At 40.3% G+C, this 22,222-nt stretch overlaps 1 protein-coding gene across 1 annotated transcript in view; it reads left to right on the forward strand.

Annotated features, from left to right (window-relative positions):
* The window catches only part of Stt3B (catalytic subunit 3B of the oligosaccharyltransferase complex), a 101,109-nt gene that overhangs the window by 23,897 nt on the left and 54,990 nt on the right, over window positions 1-22,222 (forward strand). Inside the window, exons 6-8 of the mRNA XM_071693593.1 lie at window positions 2,877-3,055; window positions 6,309-6,436; window positions 18,982-19,116. Of these exons, the coding sequence (XP_071549694.1) occupies window positions 2,877-3,055; window positions 6,309-6,436; window positions 18,982-19,116 (442 nt within the window). The remainder of the gene's footprint in view (window positions 1-2,876; window positions 3,056-6,308; window positions 6,437-18,981; window positions 19,117-22,222) is intronic.

The raw sequence follows: 22,222 nt of genomic DNA on the forward strand, positions 1-22,222 counted from the left end.
CCACTATTCCTTCAAACATACCTATTTTTGCTCTTTGAGGTAACGTTCTCACCTTCCACACATTCTTCAATGCTTCAAGAACCTTCGCTCCCTCTCCCACCCTGTGACTCACTTCTGCTTCCATGGTTTCATCCACTGCCAAATCTGCTCCCATATATCTAAAACACTTCACTTCCTCCAGATTTTCTCCATTCAAACTCACCTCCCAATTTACTTGTTCCTCAACCCTACTGAACCTAATAACCTTGCTCTTATTCACATTTACTCTCAGCTTTCTTTCACACACTTTACCAAACTTAGTCACCAGCTTCTGCAGTTTCTCACCCGAATCAGCCACTAGTGCTGTATCATCAGCGAACAACAACTGACTCACTTCCCAAGCCCTCTCATCTACAACAGACTGCATACTCTCTCCAAAACTCTTGCATTCGCCTCCCTAACAACCCCATCCATAAACAAATTAAACAACCATGGAGACATTACACACCCCTGCTGCAAACCAACATTCACTGAGAACCTATCACTTTCCTCTTTTCCTACATGTACACATGCCTTACATCCTCGATAAAAACTTTTCACTGCTTCTAGGAACTTACCTCCCACACCATATACTCTTTATACCTTCCATGGAGCATCTCTATCAACTCTATCATATGCCTTCTCCAGATCCATAAATGCTATATACAAATCCATCTGTTTTTTTGAGTGTTTCATACATTCTTCAAAGCAAACACCTGTTCCACACAACCTTTCCCACTTCTGAAACCACACTGCTCTCATCCGATCTGATGCTCTGTACATGCCTTGACCCTCTCAGTCAATATCCTCCCTTATGATTTCCCAGGAATACTCAACAAACTTATTCCGCTGTAATTTGAACACACACCTTTATCCCCTTTGCCTTTGTGCAATGGCACTATGCATGCATTCCACCAATCCTGAAGCACTTCACCATGGACCATACATACATTGAATATCGTCAACACCCATTCAACAACACAGTCAATCCCTTTTTTAATAAATTCCACGGCAATGCCATCTAAACCCGCCACCTTGCCGGCTTTCATCCTCCACAAAGCTTTCACTACCTCTTCTCTGTTTACCAAATCATTCTCCCAGACCCTCTCACTTTGCACACCACCCCAACCAAAACACCCTATATCTGCCATTCTGTCATCAAACACATTCGTCAAAACTTCAAAATACTCACTCCATCTCCCTCTCACTTCAGCACTACTTGTTATTACCTCCCATTTGCCCCCTTCGCTGATGTTCCCATTTGTTCTCCTGTCTTATGAACTTTATTTTCCTCCTTCCAAAACATCTTTTTATTCTCCCTAGAATTTAATGATACTCTCTCACCCCAACTCTCATTTGCCCTCTTTTTCACCTCTTGCACCTTTCTCTTTCATTTATACATCTTCCTGTCATTTGCACTATTTCCCTGCAAAAATTGTCCAAATGCCTCTCTCTTCTCTTTCACTAACAATCTTACTTCTTCGTCCCACCACTCACTATCCTTTCTGATCTGCCCACCTTCCACCTTTCTCATGCCACAGGCATCTTTTGTGCAAGCCATCACTGCTTCCCTAAATACATCCCATTCCTCCCCCACTCCCTTACGTCATTTGCTCTCACCCTTTTCTATTCTGCACTCAATCTCTCCTGGTACTTCCTCACACAAGTCTCCTTTCCAAGCTCACTTACTCTCACCACTCTCTTCACCCCAACATTCTCTTTTCTTTTCTGAAAACCTCTACATATCTTCGCCTCCACAAGATATTGATCAGACATCCCTCCAGTTGCTCCTCTCAGCACATTAACATCCAAAAGTCTCTCTTTCATGTGCCTATCAATTAACATGTAATCCAATAATGCTCTCTGGCCATCTCTCCTATTTACATACGTATACTTATGTATGTCTCTCTTTTTAAACCAGGTATTCCCAATCACCAGTCCTTTTTCAGCACACAAATCTACAAGCTCTTCATCATTTCGATTTTCATGCAGGTAAATATCAATAAGATGAAATATGAGAAAAAAAATGCTCTGTACCTTATACTGGCCACCAAAGGATTTCAGAAACTGGTAAGAGTTAAAAGGAGGGAGTATATGCTGGAGAGGCTTTGTTGTGTGTCTTATTCCCACAAAGGATATGTGTAAAGCACTAATTCTTAGTAAGGATGCAGTGTTAACCTTGTGATCTTTAAGAGTTTCAGTGTTTGTTCTGTATTAGAAGTTTTACCCCTTCCTTTTCTTTTCTCCTTTCACTAACCCTCTTAATATCAAAACCACTATATTCCTGTACCCTATAACTTGATTTTGCTCAGAGCTAAAACATTGTCGAATTTAGCACTTATTTCATTTCTTCATGATTATAACAATGCTTATGGAGACACCCCAGCCTGAGCCTTTTAAGAAAAATTCTTCATTTGGTTTCTTCCTGTTTTCTTACATGGTAATAGAGGAGAGGGGAATTTCCACCTTCCCAGCTTCTATCCTTTGAGTTTAAGGAGATATGTGGTTCGTGGTGTTTTTTCCCTGTTCCTAGATAAAGGATAAACCTATGGACAGCATTTGATGTATAAGATTTTAAATTATATAAAAATGCAGCAGTTTCTTGAGGAGTAAGGGGTTACTCATCTGATGTGGTTTACTTAGTTGATACAGTGATTCCTTTAACTGCGTCAGATGAGAAAGGTATAATTCTTAGTGTAAGTGAGCAAGCTTGGCAGTCCTTGTAGCCATCAATACCAGGCACTGTTGCCCACATCAGAGGTATTTGCCTTAATGTATAGATAGTCACTCCAAGCTTGACAAAAGTAAATGCTAAACATGTCTGCTAGAATTTAAGGATATCTTATCTAATTTAACAGGTTCTACTCCTTATGGGACACTGGATATGCCAAGATTCATATTCCCATTATTGCTTCTGTGTCAGAGCATCAACCCACAACATGGTTTAGCTTCTTCTTTGATCTGCACATCCTTGTAGCTACTTTCCCTGTTGGACTGTGGTATTGCATCAAGAATGTCAACGATGAGAGAGTCTTTAGTAAGTTGATCTTTAGTGTTATTAGTAATTTTTATTAATTGTAAATGCATACGGGCAGAATCCAGAAATAGATTGATTTTAGACTGGACAAAATGATTACCTCGGCTTAGGAAATGGAGTTATTTATGTGTTACGAGAAGTGATACAGCTGCTGTTGCAGATGGCATGATTGAGGTGGTGGACTCGTGAAAGAAACTCATGAAACTGTTGATGGAGCTTGGGAAAGTATGTGAGAGGAGAAAGTTGAGAATGAGTGTGAACAAAAGTAATGAGGTGCAGCAGGGAGATAGATAAAATACATAGAGACTAAAGCGAAAGTTGAGAATGAATGTGAACAAAGTAATGAGGTGCAGCAGGGAGATAGATAAAATGCATAGAGACTAAAGCTGAATGGAAAGGACTTAGAGTAGCTAGGTGCATTTAGGAGTGTGTGAAAGTAGAGGCTATTAGGGCAAAAATAGGTATGTTTGTGGGTGCTAGTAGTTCCGTTTTTGTCATATGTATGTGTCTTGGGTCCCAGAATGCAGAAGAATGGAAGAGGGTTGACCTGCTGGGTATAGAATAAAGGAGTAAGGATGGTAATGTTTTGTAGTAATGGCTCTTGAAATTATAGTACAGACTCAAATAAATGTGTTTTAGTTGCAATAGATGTGAAATAGAATTGCTTCATATTTCAAATTATGACATTCTTTTTCTTTAATGATGAAATGTTTTAGGATATCAGATGCAGATTTTCTTAGATAAACTTGTCTTTAGGAAAAAGAGAATAACTAGGAACATGATGAACAAAATCTTTACTCAAGACATTTAGAAAACATATTGTCTTGTCATCATCAGTGTGTAAACAAAGTGGCAAAAGAATATTAAAAACTCCATAATGAAAATTATTCCATAAAACAAGTAAATTACTGAATGCTAAAAAACAATTCAGCAAGGCAGCATCACCCTTACACTATGTTTAAAGGTGCCAGAAACATAGTTTTGTGAAATTGGGGTTTGAGTGTCTGTATAAAGTGACTCTAATATCCTCAAATTACCATCAGAGCGACTGTCAAATATTTATAGATTATCCCAGTGGGAGGATATTCCACAACTCAGAATGATCTCCTACTGCTGAGTAAGGAGGGGTGGACAACTTATGACTGGTCCTGCTGAATTGACTAAATTTCATTGTATTGTTTTTCGACATCTTCTTGATTAACTGGTAGTTTTCCTTATACAGGTTGGGTATCCCTTATCCAAAATTCCTAGGGCTAGAAGTGTTTTAGATTTTGAATTTTTTTTTGAGATTTTGGTATATTTGCATATGAATAATGAGATATCTTGGGATGGGACCCAAGTCTAAACACAAAATCCATGCTTTGGAAACATCTTATACTAATAGCCTCATGGTAATTTATACAATGTTTTTGATAATTTTGTGCACGAAACAAAGTTTGTGTAACACTGAACCTTCAGAAAGCTAAGGTGTCACAGCCTCAGCTGCCCATGTGGACAATTTGTGGCTGTTGGGAATCGCCCTCATTCCTGACTCTGAATTTATATGCTACTGATAAGCAATCATTTTCTCACACTTATTCACATGTAAGTACTTGACAGTAAAGATATATGAAATACCATTAGTACAATGAAAAAATATTGTGTTTAGGATAACTAAGCAGCACAGTAGCATCAGCAGAATACCTGTATCAGCTGTTAAACAATAACAACAACAAACAACTGCAAGTTTTCAGTTTCCACGTACAATACTGTTTTGATTAGAAGGTTACAGTACACTGTATTTTTTTTTTTAGGTTTTATTGTAGATATAATTGCAATCTATTAATTTATGGTAATTATGGGTAGCTGTAATTGTAATGAAAACTGAAAAAATTTCAACACAGTAATGTTGCTGGTCTTGTTATGCTCAAACATGGCATTTTAAGTGGAGATGAAAGTCAGATTTCACATGAAAATAATGTTTTGCATTTACAAAAAAAAAAAAAAAAAAAAAAAAAAAAAAAAAAAAAAACTTGATCTATGCTTACAAAAGAAGATAAATGTAGCAACAAATACTAGAACTACATATGGTTTGAGAAACTTGAGGGGGATGGTATATAGCTGTTGATATTATTATGAGAAGGATTGTGAGAAGGAACATCAGAGGTTGAGGGATCAGGAAGTGGGTCCTCTAGTGATGAGGAGGCATTCTGCTTGATGGCTTTTTAAATGTTTCTTCCAGAGTCATCTGCCTCATTAACAGTGGTTTTTGTCTTAGAAGTCTCTCTTTGATTTTATAAACTGACATGATTTTTTGTTCTGTTATGAATGTATGCTGCTCTAGTCCTTCAAGAAGTCCATCACATTTTCATTTTGTCGGCTATAGGCATGTTTTCTACAGTGTTAACAAAGTAATTTTCAATGTCTCTCATCATGATGACCTTGATTCAGAACCATTTCAGCTATTTCACTATTACCCATAAGGTATCTGCAGGCCTTTTTGACTTTTTCAGTAATATCTTTGTACCACGGAGCAGAGAATAAGCAAAATTCAGTGAGTAATGGATATAGGTCTGGTGGTGACAATGGCTTGTAACAAACCAGTACCAACAGAGCATCACAGCCCAGCATGGGCAGGTAAGGTCAAGTGTGGAATTTTCTACTTGTAACGTCATGTTGCCACTCAAAAAGTTTTGGATTTTGGAGCATTTTGGATATATGGATTTGGGATGCTCAACCTGTATTGACTTAGTTTTTTTGCTGTTTCTCTTTAGCAACTGATGATGGCATATCAAAATGTCTGGAATAAAGATGCTGTTCTTCATAACTGTGATTATTCTGATTTTCCTGTTTCAGGAAAAATATTTTAGGTATTTTTTCTTTATCAGGCAGCTCTCGTAATGAAATCTTAGCCAAAGTCTTTTCAGTTTGAATCTCTAATATTACTCCAAAATTTTATTAGATTAAAGAAATCTATGCAGGGTTACGTTGATAAAGATAGTAATTTTAATGCAGGACTAAAGCAGCATTAGATAGAAATAGTCATTAGGAACATGAGGTAGGAGCCTCTGTAAACACTGCACTAGACTTGCCCTTTGCCAGTGGCCTTTTAAGGGTGAGGCAATAAAGGCTAAAAGTGGCACTGGAGTTCTTTAGTTATGGAGACTTTGTTGTTATGGCCACCCCTTTGAGGGAGTTCCAGTTGGAACAGGTTTCAGGGATATAGGTAGATAGGACTAAAGGAAGCTGTTTTAACTATGAATTTTTTTTTCAGTTGTGTTGTTTGCTGTTAGTGCCGTTTACTTTGCTGGTGTAATGGTGCGTTTGATGTTAACACTTACCCCAGTTGTTTGTGTTTTGGGTGGCATAGCTTTTTCACGGCTCTTTGAAGTTTATTTGAAGGTAAGTTCTTAGAAGTATGTTGAAATGTAATTTTGAAGATAGTCATTAACAGTCTGTTTATTAGAGACTGAAAATGTTGAATTCATTTTGGGACATATGAAAAGACATATAGTATATTCAATATATTTTCAGTGCTGAAATAGAAAACAAAAAAGATAGAAAGCTGAGGCCTAAAGTTAGGGTCATGCACTAAGATTTGCATAGACAGCCCTGGAGGAGTATGGACTTTTAATCTCTTGAGATTTTGAGTTTGAAGCTTGATAGAGTAACTCAGCTTACCAACAGATGGCATGCTCATCTGAGTATATGTCTTGGTGTGTGCACTCTTGTATGTGTGTATGGAAATACAACAGAATAGATTATATTGGTCACAGTTACACATGCATATGAATCTTAACATCTAAACCTGTGCATAGAAAGACATTTATGATGAATGTATGATAAAGTTGCCTTTATTATTAGCAGCAGTCATTTACTAAAGCATTGTAACACATGTTTGGTCAGTAGCTATGTGCAGAGAACCAGTACCTTAAACCAGTGTCAGTACAGTTGGCTCGTATAGGCTGTATGCTAGGTCTGCTTCAGTTAAGTCATCAAAGAATTGTTCTTTACACACATTTTGTAAAATCATTAGGTTCTTAGCTGTTTCTAGACTTACTTTGGGTATCCTTTAGATTTATTTTGGTTTGATTATCTCAGGACCAGTTTCTGTAAAAGAGTCCTGCTGCTACCTAGAACTTCTTTCTAAAGGCTCATGCAGTCCAAGGTTCTTTGGTGAGACTATACTCCCAACAAAGCATTGCTTAAGGTGATTTTTCACTTTTGGTGTATCCTCTTGCAGGTAAAGCTTGCTAACACATGTAGATTGTAGGTGCATTTGCGTCATGTGAATATCAACATACATAGGGAAGAAAGAATATGTCTCATGTATTCCCTACATATCATAGAAGGTGACTATAAGGTGTGGGAGCAGGGGGCAGGAAAGCTTCTGCTTCAGATTTAGTTTTCTAGAAGGAACAGAGATGGGGCTAAGTGATGACTTTTCCCCTCTAAGTTTCAGCCATCTGTTCTTGAATGCTACCTCACTAATGCGGGAAAATCTATTATGTATAAAAAGTGTTATCAAAAAGTGTCTGTACTCATGCTTAACTAGTATGTTTGAAAATTATTATTAAGGACAATTTGATATTTTAGTTTGTTTTTTAATGCTTCTTTGCATTACAATCATTAGAGTAATGTGTCCACCAGTCAGCTTAAGGCATTTTGCCTTTTTTTTTTTCAGTGTGATGGGTTTGAGTAAAACTGGATATTTTTTCCTATACTGTATTGCCATCTCCCGCGCTAGCGAGGTAGCACCAGGAAACGAACAAAGAAAGGCACATCTACTCATATAATATTTTTTTTTTTTTTCTTTTTGCTTTGTCGCTGTCTCCCATGTTTGCGAGGTAGCGCAAGGAAACAGACGAAAGAAATGGCCCAACCCACCCCCATACACATGTATATACATACACGTCCACACACGCAAATATACATACCTACACAGCTTTCCATGGTTTACCCCAGACGCTTCACATGCCCTGATTCAATCCACTGACAGCACGTCAACCCCGGTATACCACATCGATCCAATTCACTCTATTCCTTGCCCTCCTTTCACCCTCCTGCATGTTCAGGCCCCAATCACACAAAATCTTTTTCACTCCATCTTTCCACCTCCAATTTGGTCTCCCACTTCTCGTTCCCTCCACCTCCGACACATATATCCTCTTAGTCAATCTTTCCTCACTCATTCTCTCCATGTGCCCAAACCATTTCAAAACACCCTCTTCTGCTCTCTCAACCATGCTCTTTTTATTTCCACACATCTCTCTTACCCTTACGTTACTTACTTGATCAAACCACCTCACACCACACATTGTCCTCAAACATCTCATTTCCAGCACATCCACCCTCCTGCGCACAACTCTATCCATAGCCCACACCTCACAACCATACAAAATTTTTGGAACCACTATTCCTTCAAACATACCCATTTTTGCTTTCGAGATAATGTTCTCGACTTCCACACATTCTTCAAGGCTCCCAGGATTTTCGCCCCCTCCCCCACCCTATGATCCACTTCCGCTTCCATGGTTCCATCCGCTGCCAGATCCACTCCCAGATATCTAAAACACTTTACTTCCTCCAGTTTTTCTCCATTCAAACTTACCTCCCAATTGACTTGACCCTCAACCCTACTGTACCTAATAACCTTGCTCTTATTCACATTTACTCTTTACTTTCTTCTTTCACACACTTTGCCAAACTCTGTCACCAGCTTCTGCAGTTTCTCACATGAATCAGCCACCAGCGCTGTATCATCAGCGAACAACAACTGACTCACTTCCCAAGCTCTCTCATCCACAACAGACTTCATACTTGCCCCTCTTTCCAAAACTCTTGCATTCACCTCCCTAACAACCCCATCCATAAACAAACTAAACAACCATGGAGACATCACACACCCCTGCCGCAAACGTACATTCACTGAGAACCAATCACTTTCCTCTCTTCCTACACGTACACATGCCTTACATCCTCGATAAAAACTTTTCACTGCCTCTAACAACTTGCCTCCCACACCATATATTTTTAATACCTTCCACAGAGCATCTCTATCAACTCTATCATATGCCTTCTCCAGATCCATAAATGCTACATACAAATCCATTACAAATCATATAATATATATGTATTTTTATTTTTTTTATTATACTTCTTCACCATCTCCTGTGTCAGCGAGGTAGCGCAAGGAAACATACAAGGAATGGCCCAGCCCATCCACATACACAAGTATACACGTAAATGCCCATACATGCACATATACATACATATATATTTCACCATATACATACACAGACATATACATACATACACATGTACATATTCATACTTGCTGCCTCCATCGATTCCCATCGCCAACCCGCTGCACTGCTTCTGGAAACTTGCCTCCCACACCATATATTCTTAAAACCTTCCACAAACCCTCTCTATCAACCCTATCATTTGCCCTCTCCATATCCATAAGTGCTACATACAAGTCCATCTGTTTTTCTAAGTATTTCTAACATTATTCAAAGCAAACACCTGATCCACACATCCTCTACCACTTCTGAAACTCCACTGCTCTTCCCCAATCTGATGCTCTGTACATGCCTTTACCCTCTTAATCAATACCTTCCCCTATAATTTCCCTGGAATACTCAACAAACTTATTCCTCTGTGATATGAACACTCACCTTTATCCCCTTTGCTGTAGTACAGTGGCCCTATGCATGCATTCTGCCAATCCTCAGGCACTTCACCATGCTCCACACATACATTGAATATCCTCACCAACCAGTCAACAACACAGTCACCCCCTTTCTTAATAAATTCCACTGCAGTACCATCCAAACCCGCCACCTTGCCAGCTTTCATCTTCCACAAAGCTTTTACTTGATTGGGAGGTGAGCTTGAATAGAGAAAAACTGGAGGAAGTGAAGTGTTTTAGATATCTTGGAGTGGACTTAGCAGCAGATGAAACCATGGAAGCGGAAGTGAGCCACAGGGTTGGTGAGGGGGCGAAGGTTCTGGTAGCAGTGAAGAATGTGTGGAAGGCAAGAATGTTATCTCGGAGAGTAAAAATGGGTATGTTTGAAGGAATAGGGGTTCCAACAGTGTTATATGGTTGCAAGGTATGGGCTACAGATAAGGTTGTGCGGAGGAGGGTGGATGTGTTGGAAAAGAAATGTTTGAGGACAATATGTGGTGTGAGGTGGTTTGATCGAGTAAATAATGAAAGGGTAAGAGACGTGTGGTAATAGAGTGTGGTTGAGAGAGAAAGAGAGGGTGTGTTGAAATGGTTTGGACACATGGAGAGAATGAGTGAGGAAAGATTGACAAAGAGAATATATGTCAGAGGTGGAGGGAACAAGGAGAAAAGGGAGACCAAATTGGAGGTGGAAGGTTGGAGTGAAAAAAGATTTTGAGTGATTGGGGTCTGAACATATAGGAAGATGAAAGGCATGCGAGGAATAGAGGTAATTGCAACAATGTGGTATATTGAGGTTGATGTGTTGTCAATGGATTGAATATGTGCGTGTGTGGATGTGTATGTATATGCATATGTATGTGGGTGGTTTGGGCCATTCTTTCGTCTGTTTCCTTGAACTACCTCGCTAACGTGGGAGACAGTAACAAAGTAAAATATACAGAGGTATAAGTTTGTTGAGTATTCCTGGTAAATTATATGGGAGGGTATTGATTGAGAGGGTGAAGGCATGTACAGAGCATCAGATTGGGGAAGAGCAGTGTGGTTTCAGAAGTGGTAGAGGATGTGTGGATCAGGTGTTTGCTTTGAAGAATGTATGTGAGAAATACCTAGAAAAGCAAATGGATTTGTATGTAGCATTTATGGATCTGGAGAAGGCATATGATAGAGTTGATAGAGATGCTCTGTGGAAGGTATTAAGAATATATGGTGTGGGAGGAAAGTTGTTAGAAGCAGTGAAAAGTTTTTATCGAGGATGTAAGGCATGTGTACGTGTAGGAAGAGAGGAAAGTGATTGGTTCTCAGTGAATGTAGGTTTGCGGCAGGGGTGTGTGATGTCTCCATGGTTGTTTAATTTGTTTATGGATGGGGTTGTTAGGGAGGTAAATGCAAGAGTTTTGGAAAGAGGGGCAAGTATGAAGTCTGTTGGGGATGAGAGAGCTTGGGAAGTGAGTCAGTAGTTGTTCGCTGATGACACAGCGCTGGTGGCTGATTCATGTGTGAAACTGCAGAAGCTGGTGACTGAGTTTGGTAAAGTGTGTGGAAGAAGAAAGTTAAGAGTAAATGTGAATAAGAGCAAGGTTATTAGGGACAGAAGGGTTGAGGGTCAAGTCAATTGGGAGGTGAGTTTGAATGGAGAAAAACTGGAGGAAGTGAAGTGTTTTAGATATCTGGGAGTGGATCTGGCAGCGGATGGAACCATGGAAGCGGAAGTGGATCATAGGGTGGGGGAGGGGGCGAAGATTCTGGGGGCCTTGAAGAATGTGTGGAAGTCGAGAACATTATCTCGGAAAGCAAAAATGGGTATGTTTGAAGGAATAGTGGTTCCAACAATGTTGTATGGTTGCGAGGCGTGGGCTATGGATAGAGTTGTGCGCAGGAGGATGGATGTGCTGGAAATGAGATGTTTGAGGACAATGTGTGGTGTGAGGTGGTTTGATCGAGTGAGTAACGTAAGGGTAAGAGAGATGTGTGGAAATAAAAAGAGCGTGGTTGAGAGAGCAGAAGAGGGTGTTTTGAAGTGGTTTGGGCACATGGAGAGGATGAATGAGGAAAGATTGACCAAGAGGATATATGTGTCGGAGGTGGAGGGAACAAGGAGAAGAGGGAGACCAAATTGGAGGTGGAAAGATGGAGTGAAAAGGATTTGTGTGATCGGGGCCTGAACATGCAGGAGGGTGAAAGGAGGGCAAGGAATAGAGTGAATTGGAGCGATGTGGTATACCGGGGCTGACGTGCTGTCAGTGGATTGAATCAAGGCATGTGAAGCGTCTGGGGTAAACCATGGAAAGCTGTGTAGGTATGTATATTTGCGTGTGTGGACGTATGTATATACATGTGTATGGGGGGGGGGTTGGGCCATTTCTTTCATCTGTTTCCTTGCGCTACCTCGCAAACGCGGGAGACAGCGACAAAGTATAAAAAAAAAAAAAAGAATATATATATTTATTATTATTATCATTTATTATTATTATTTTGCTTTGTCGCTGTCTCCCGCTTTAGTAAGGTAGTGCAAGGAAACAGACAAAAGAATGAATGGCCCAAACCACCCACATACACATGTATATACATACACGTCCACACACGCAAATATACATATCTATACATCTCAATGTATACATATATATACACACACAGACATATACATATATACACATGTACATAATTCATACTGTCTGCCTTGATTCATTCCCATCGCCACCCTGCCACACATGAAATAACAACCCCCTCCCCCCGCATGTGCATAAGATAGCGCTAGGAAAAGACAACAAAGGCCACATTCATTCACAGTCAGTCTCTAGCTGTCATGTATAATGCACCGAAACCACAGCTCCCTTTCCACATCCAATCCCCACAGAACTTTCCATGGTTTACCCCAGATGCTTCACATGCCCTGGTTCAATCCATTGACAGCATGTGACCCCAGTATACCATATCATTCCAATTCACTCTATTCCTTGCACGCCTTTCACCCTCCTGCATGTTCAGGCCCCAATTACTTAAAATCTTTATCACTCCATCTTTCCACCTCCAATTTGGTCTCCCACTTCTCCTCATTCCCTCCACCTCTGACACATATATCCTCTTCGTCAATCTTTCCTCTCATTCTCTCCATGTGCCCATACCATTTCAAAACACCCTCTTCTGCTTTCTCAACCACACTTTTTATTACCACACATCTCACTTACTCTATTATTACTTACTCGATCAAACCACCTCACACCACATATTGTCCTCAAACATCTCATTTCCATCACATCCACCCTCCTCCGCACAACTCTATCTGTAGCCCACACTTCGCAACCATATATCATTGTTGGAACCACTATTCCTTCAAACATACCCATTTTTGCTTTCCGAGATAATGTTCTCGACTTCCACACATTCCTCAACACTCCCAGAACTTTCGCCCCCTCCCCCACCCTATGATTCACTTCCACTTCCATGGTTCCATCCTCTGCCAAATCCACTCCCAGATATCTAAAACACTTCACTTCCTCCAGTTTTTCTCCATTCAAACTTACCTCCCAATTGACTTGTCCCTCAACCCTACAGTACCTAATAACCTTGCTCTTATTCACATTTACTCTCAACTGTCTTCTTTCGTACACTTTACCAAACTCAGTCACCAGCTTCTGCAGTTTCTCACCCGAATCAGCCACCAGCGCTGTATCATCAGCAAACAACAACTGACTCACTTCCCAAGCTGTCTCATCCACAACAGACTGCATACTTGCCCCTCTTTCTAAAACTCTTGCATTCACCTCCCTAACAACCCCATCCATAAACAAATTAAACAACCATGGAGACATCACACACCCCTGCCACAAACCAACATTCACTGAGAACCAATCACTTTCCTCTCTTCCTACATGTACACATGCTTTACCTCCTCTATGAAAACTTTTCACTGCTTCTAACAACTTGCCTCCCACACCATATATTCTTAATACCTTCCACAGAACATCTCTATCAACTCTATCATATGCCTTCTCCAGATCCATAAATGCCACATACAAATCCATTTGCTTTTCTAAGTATTTCTCACATACATTCTTCAAAAAACAGGTCTTTCACTTCCTCCAAAATTCATAAATACTTTCTTTCATCTTTTCTTTTTCTGTTTCATAATTCTCTCTGTATTTCAATTAAGGCCCAGCCTTGATGTGGACTTTTGGCCATGACTGGAGCTTTCAACATAAAGAAAATACATATTTGCCATTTCCTGCATTAGCTAGGTAGTGTTAAGAACAGTGGACTGAACCTTAGAGGGAAAATCCTCACTTGGTCCCCTTCTCTGTTCCTTCTCTTGGAAAAGTATGGATTGGAGGGGAAGACTTCCAGTCACCCATTCCCTCCCCTTTTGGTTGCCTTCTGTGACAGGCAGGGAATATGGAGGGACGTGGATTGAAAATGAAAGTGATGATCGCAAGTTGTGGGAGGAGTGGTATGAATGGGAATGAATGAAAATTATCAGTGAAAAGGGAAAGAAGGCATGTTCAATTGTGCTATCTCAGAGAGTATGGGAGGGTGTTACAGAGTAAGGATGAAATGGATCAAGAAAAGTGTGGATGAAAGATTGGAACTGTGAAGTATGCATGGGAGTGTGTATATGTGCCTGTGAATATAAAGACTGTGTGAGGCATGGGTGCAGTGAGGTGTTTCTAGAAGAATTTTAATGACTATATTTGTAGTCAAATATACACATGTATATAATTCATACTCATAATTCATTCTTCACGTGTCGTAAAAGGCGACTAAAGGGGGCGGGGGCTAGAAACCCGCCCCTCCTTGTATTTTAACTTTCTAAAAGGGGAAACAGAAGAAGGAGTCACGTGGGAAGTGCTCATCCTCCTCGAAGGCTCAGATTGGGGTGTCTAAATGTGTGTGGATGTAACCAAGATGAGAAAAAAGGAGAGATAGGTAGTATGTTTGAGGAAAGGAACCTGGATGTTTTGGCTCTGAGTGAAACGAAGCTCAAGGGTAAAGAGGAAGAGTGGTTTGGGAATGTCTTGGGAGTAAAGTCAGGGGTTAGTGAGAGGACAAGAGCAAGGGAAGGAGCAGCACTACTCCTGAAACAGGAGTGGTGGAAGTATGTGATAGAGTGTAAGAAAGTAAGTTCTAGATTGATATGGGTAAAACTGTAAGTGGATGGAGAGAGATGGGTGATTATTGGTGCATATGCACCTGGGCATGAGAAGAAAGATCATGAAAGGCAAGTGTTTTGGGAGCAGGTGAGTGAGTGTTAGTAGTTTTGATGCACGAGAGTGGGTTATAGTGATGGGTGATTTGATTACAAAGGTGAGTAATGTGGCAGTTGAGGGAATAATTGGTGTACATGGGGTGTTCAGTGCTGTAAATGGAAATGGTGAAGAGCTTGTAGAGTTATGTGCTGAAAAAGGACTGATGATTGGGAATACCTGTTTTGAAAAGAGATATACATAATTATACATATGTAAGTAGGAGGGATGGCCAGAGAGCGTTATTGGATTACATGTTAATTGATAGGCGTGTGAAAGAGAAACTTTTGGACGTTAATGTGGTGAGAGGTGACACTGGAGGGATGTCTGATCATTATCTTGTGGAGGCGAAGGTGAAGATTTGTAGAGGTTTTCAGAAAGGAAGAGAGAATGTTGGGGTGAAGAGAGTGGTGAAAGTGAGCTTGTGAAGGAGACATGTGTGAGGAAGTACCAGGAGAGACTGAGTACAGAATGGAAAAAGGTGAGAACAAAGGAGGTAAGGGGAGTGGGGGAGGAATGGGATGTATTTAGGGAAGCAGTGATGGCTTGCGCAAAAGATGCTTGTGGCATGAGAAGCGTGGGAGGTGGGCAAATTAGAAAGGGTAGTGAGTGGTGGGATGAAGAAGTAAGATTATTAGTGAAAGAGAAGGGATAGGCATTTGGACAATTTTTGCAGGGAAATAATGCAAATGAGTGGGAATGTATAAAAGAAAGAGGCAGGAGGTCAAGAGAAAGGTGCAAGAGGTGAAAAAGAGGGCAAATGAGAGTTGAGGTGAGAGAGTATCATTAAATTTTAGGGAGAATAAAAAGATGTTTTGGAAGGAGGTAAATAAAGTGCATAAGACAGTGGAACAAATGGGAACATCAGTGAAGGGGGCAAATGGGGAGGTGATAACAAGTAGTGGTGATGTGAGAAGGAGATGGAGTGAGTATTTTGAAGGTTTGTTGAATGTGTTTGATGATAGAGTGGCAGATATAGGGTGTTTTGGTCGAGGTGGTGTGCAAAGTGAGAGGGTTAGGGAGAATGATTTGGTAAACAGAGAAGAGGTTGTGAAAGCTTTGCGAAAGATGAAAGCCGGCAAGGCAGCGGGTTTGGATGGTATTGCAGTGGAATTTATTAAAAAGGAGATGACTGTATTGTTGACTGGTTGGTAAGGTTATTTGATGGATGTATGACTCTTTGTGAGATACCCGAAGATTGGCAGAATGCTTGCAAAGTGCCATTGTACAAAGGCAAAGGGGATAAAAGTGAGTGCTCAAATTACAGAGGTATAAGTTTGTTGAGTATTCTTGGTAAATTATATGGGAGGGTATTGACTGAGAGGGTGAAGGCATGTACAGAGCATCATATTGGAGAAGAGCAGTGTGGTTTCAGAAGTGGTAGAGGATGTGTGGATCAGGTGTTTGCTTTGAAGAATGTATGTGAGAAATACTTAGAAAAGCAGATGGATTTGTATGTAGCATTTATGGATCTGGAGAAGGCATATGATAGAGTTGATAGAGATGCTCTGTGGAAGGTTTTAAGAATATATGGTGTGGGAGGCAAGTTGTTAGAAGCGGTGAAAAGTTTTTATCGAGGATGTAAGGCATGTGTACGTGTAGGAAGAGAGGAAAGTGATTGGTTCTCAGTGAATGTTGGTTTGTGGCAGGGGTGCGTGATGTCTCCATGGTTGTTTAATTTGTTTATGGATGGGGTTGTTAGGGAGGTGAATGCAAGAGTTTTAGAGAGAGGAGCAAGTATGCAGTCTGTTGTGGATGAGAGAGCTTGTTGTTTGCTGATGATACAGCACTGGTGGCTGATTTGGGTGAGAAATTGCAGAAGCTGGTGACTGAGTATGGTAAAGTATGTGAAAGAAGAAAGCTGAGAGTAAACGTGAATAAGAGCAAGGTAATTAGGTACAGTAGGGTTGAGGGACAAGTCAATTGGGAGGTAAGTTTAAATGGAGAAAAACTGGAGGAAGTGAAGTGTTTTAGATATCTGGGAATGGATTTGGCATCGAATAGAACCATGGAAGCGGAATTGAATCATAGGGTAGGGGAGAGGGCGAAAGTTCTGGGCGCGTTGAAAAATGTGTGGAAGTCGAGAATGTTATCTTGGAAAGCAAAAATAGATATGTTTGAAGGAATAATGGTTCCAACAATGATATATGGTTGCGAGGCATGGGCTATAGATAGAGTTGTACGGAGGAGGGTGGACGTGCTGGAAGTGAGATATTTGAGGACAATATGTGGTGTGAGGTGGTTTGATCGAATAAGTAATGAAAGGGTAAGAGAGATGTGATGTAATAAAAAGGGTGTGGTTGAGAGAGCAGAAGAGGGTGTTTTGAAATGGTTTGGTCACAATGGAGAGAATGAGTAAGGAAAGATTGACCACAGAAAATGCCGGAAAACAGAAATTGATTCCTAAGTCATACACAGTTGACAACCCGATCTTATAGTACTCACACAATGTCCTTACAGAAGCTTCCTTATCAAATTTTTTCCATAACTCTGCCTTTTCAAGCATAGATTGCATTTTATGCTAACTCTTATTAGGACTAGTACCATCTGCACTTGGCCTCTTCGATGACATCCTTAAGGTCTAAAATACAGCTGAATATAAGAAATTAATAGGGCTGTTAATTAGCTTGGCTGCAGTGTTAACAGATTTTGGCTTTTAAGCGATGCTAACAGCACCAACATGGTGGCAGATCCACAAACTGATAACTAATGGTGGCAGACTCAAAACATGCCAAACCATGTAAGTTGCTGGACCATAGAGCACCGGATTAGTGAGGTACAACCTGTATCTTCAATTATAAATACAGATGCGAGAGCATGTAATGTCTTTGCCATATCTTTATTGTTTTGAATCAAATCACCATTATCAGTTATTAATGGACCAGTTGACTAGTTAATGACTCTTGCTTCTAATACAGTCATAAAACTCCTTCGGGTTTATTTTGGTGTTCATATTGAAGTTTACTTTGATAAATAAGTCTCTTTGTTGCTCTACAAAGACTTACGTAATATACTCCATTAAGCTGGTTATTGGTCTCTTTGAGCTTTTTATGTGCTGCTTTCGTAGACAATACACACTGCTTTAAATCGCTGTTCCACCATTTTGGTTTCATGTTAGAAGAAGACTGTCAGCTTCATGTTGGCACAAATGTTTCCTCTACTTCTTAGGACATTTTACTAAAGCTCTCCCAAGCTGCATCCACATCACTTTCGTTTATATCATCGCAAGTTTGCCTGTCAAGATCAATGCGAAGATCTCTAAAATTTGCAAGTCCAAAATTTGGTATTTGTTCATGGCATGTTGACCAGCTTTACAGGTAATGTTGAAATGTAACTCAAAAGTAATTCATCGGTGATCACTTGTACCAAACTTTTTTCATGACGTCAGCATTGTTAGCAAGATTCTCATTTGTAGTTAGAAGTGAATATAGTATGTTCTCACCACATGTAGGTTTCTCAACTAATTGTGTTAGGGCACCATCAAGCAGATAATGGTAGAGCTCATTCCCTGAGCTACTGGAAAGGGATTTTCCCCTCTTATAAAATGTTATATTAAAATCCTCTATGTTCAAATTGATTTCATTGCTGATTTCTTTTGTACGATCATTTAGTCTTGAATCTACCTCTGGTGTCTTTGCTGGTGGCCTATGAATTTATCCTATGATTTACTTTTCAAAACTTATATTTAATTTCCACTAGAATAAAGATTTAGATAAGCTTTAACAAAGAGGAAGACATCACTGCCTACTTTCTTTCCCCCATCAGTGTTAAGATTTAACAAAGAGGAAGACATCACCACCTACTTTAATTCCCCCATTACTGTTAAATGGCTGCTGAACCTTGTGTTGGCTATACAGTCATGAGTTGAATGTGTTATAAGTTATCTTGTGTATTCATCTATTTATCTATTATTCAGTAATGTCCTACTTGGTGATTGAACTTATCATTGACAAGATTTTGCTAAAAAAAATAGATTTTTTTTTTTTCATAGCTGTTTTTCCTCTTTACACTAGGAGGAAGAACAATCCCGTCCCCAAAGTGGAGACTCTAGTGATGATGAAGAAGATGGAGAGAAAAATAACAAATATGATAAAGCTGGGAAGCTACGTAAGATGAAACACGAGCAACAGGTATTATTCTCCCATATTTGATGTTCCTATAATCTCAGTGAGTACCATCATGAGAACTGCATATTTTTATTTCTGAGATGAATGTGGATCATTAAATGTTGTGAATTGGATCCTTTCCTTGTTCATAGCCTGGTTTCTGTAATTGATTTTTAATAGATGTTTCTCCTTGACTAATCATTTTTATCCCTATATGACCAGTTTTCTCTGTAAGGAACTTAGCCACAAGATCCTCCCCTAAACCAGTTGGCTCAGGTGGCAGCTGTTTTATATCAACATTTCTTCAGTTACTCAAGATCTTTTAGAAAATGTTATTTCATGAATCATTCATATTGTTTATATGTAATTCTGGTAGTTTAAAGAGAATGGTAACAACATACTGATTTCTTACAAATGTGGTTGCCATTAGCTTCATGTAAGCATTGTTCAATGGCAGCAGGCTTCACCATTTTTTGGGTAGGATTTAAGGCGCTATACTTATTACATCCTTGAATTACTTCCCCTAATATTGTCTTGATTTATATTTATTGTCCTTTGGATTGAAGTTGTTCACATTCTATGGGGAAGTTCATGTAGTACAGATATTATCATGATGTGTGTTTACATAACACCGAATTTTAAAAGATTCACAGTTACTGCCAGTTTATACATTTCTGAACAGCTTTATTTTGTGCCACCTAGCCCCACAGGAAACAGTATCGCCACCTCCTGCATCAGTGAGGTATCGCCAGGAAACATGAAGAAGGGCCACACATGCTCACACTCATTCTCTAAGTGTCATGTGTAATGCACCAATACCACAGCTTCTTATTCACATTCAGTCCCTACAGACCTTTCCATTGTTTATTATGGATGTTTCATATACCCTGGTTCAGTCCATTGACTGCACATCAACCCTAGTACACCACATTGTTCCAATTCACCCTATTCTGTGCATGACTTTCACCCTCCCGCACATTCAGGCCACGATTGCTCAAAATTTTTTTTCACTCCATCCTTCCACGTCCAATTTGGTCTCATGCTTCTCCGTGTTCCCTCCACCTCTGACAGACATGTCCTCTTTGTCAGACTTTCCTCACTCTTTCTCTCCATATGTCCAAAACATTTCAACACACCCTCTTCTGCTCTGTCAACTACACACTTTTTATTACCACACATCTCTCATACCCTTTCATTACTTACTTGATCAAACCACCTCACTCCTTATTTTGTCCTCAAACATTTTGTTTCCTACACATCCCCCTTCCTCCATACTGCCCTGTCTATAGCCCATGCCTTGCAACCACATATTGTTTTTTTTTTTTTTTTTTTTTTTTTTTTTTTTTTTGCCGCTGTCTCCCGCGTTTGCGAGGTAGCGCAAGGAAACAGACGAAAGAAATGGCCCAACCCACCCCCATACACATGTATATACATACGTCCACACACGCAAATATACATACCTACACAGCTTTCCATGGTTTACCCCAGACGCTTCACATGCCTTGATTCAATCCACTGACAGCACGTCAACCCCGGTATACCACATCGCTCCAATTCACTCTATTCCTTGCCCTCCTTTCACCCTCCTGCATGTTCAGGCCCCGATCACACAAAATCTTTTTCACTCCATCTTTCCACCTCCAATTTGGTCTCCCTCTTCTCCTCGTTCCCTCCACCTCCGACACATATATCCTCTTGGTCAATCTTTCCTCACTCATTCTCTCCATGTGACCAAACCATTTCAAAACACCCTCTTCTGCTCTCTCAACCACGCTCTTTTTATTTCCACACATCTCTCTTACCCTTACGTTACTTACTCGATCAAACCACCTCACACCACACATTGTCCTCAAACATCTCATTTCCAGCACATCCATCCTCCTGCGCACAACTCTATCCATAGTCCACGCCTCGCAACCATACAACATTGTTGGAACCACTATTCCTTCAAACATACCCATTTTTGCTTTCCGAGATAATGTTCTCGACTTCCACACATTCTTCAAGGCCCCCAGAATTTTCGCCCCCTCCCCCACCCTATGATCCACTTCCGCTTCCATGTTTCCATCCGCTGCCAGATCCACTCCCAGATATCTAAAACACTTCACTTCCTCCAGTTTTTCTCCATTCAAACTCACCTCCCAATTGACTTGACCCTCAACCCTACTGTACCTAATAACCTTGCTCTTATTCACATTTACTCTTAACTTTCTTCTTTCACACACTTTACCAAACTCAGTCACCAGCTTCTGCAGTTTCTCACATGAATCAGCCACCAGCGCTGTATCATCAGCGAACAACAACTGACTCACTTCCCAAGCTCTCTCATCCCCAACAGACTTCATCCTTGCCCCTCTTTCCAAAACTCTTGCATTCACCTCCCTAACAACCCCATCCATAAACAAATTAAACAACCATGGAGACATCACACACCCCTGCCACAAACCTACATTCACTGAGAACCAATCACTTTCCTCTCTTCCTACACGTACACATGCCTTACATCCTCGATAAAAACTTTTCACTGCTTCTAACAACTTGCCTCCCACACCATATATTCTTAATACCTTCCACAGAGCATCTCTATCAACTCTATCATATGCCTTCTCCAGATCCATAAATGCTACATACAAATCCATTTGCTTTTCTAAGTATTTCTCACATACATTCTTCAAAGCAAACACCTGATCCACACATCCTCTACCACTTCTGCAACCACACTGCTCTTCCCCAATCTGATGCTCTGTACATGCCTTCACCGTCTCAATCAATACCCTCCCATACAATTTGCCAGGAATACTCAACAAACTTATACCTCTGTAATTTGAGCACTCACTCTTATCCCCCTTGCCTTTGTACAATGGCACTATGCACGCATTCCGCCAATCCTCAGGCACCTCACCATGAATCATACATACATTAAATAACCTTACCAACCAGTCAACAATACAGTCACCCCCTTTTTTAATAAATTCCACTGCAATACCATCCAAACCTGCTGCCTTGCCGGCTTTCATCTTCCGCAAAGCTTTTACTACCTCTTCTCTGTTTACCAAATCATTTTCCCTAACCCTCGCACTTTGCACACCACTTCGACCAAAACACCCTATATCTGCCACTCTATCATCAAACACATTCAACAAACCTT

Source organism: Panulirus ornatus, chromosome 56 (genome assembly GCF_036320965.1).
Source record: "Panulirus ornatus isolate Po-2019 chromosome 56, ASM3632096v1, whole genome shotgun sequence".
In the NCBI taxonomy this organism is placed as follows: domain Eukaryota; kingdom Metazoa; phylum Arthropoda; class Malacostraca; order Decapoda; family Palinuridae; genus Panulirus; species Panulirus ornatus.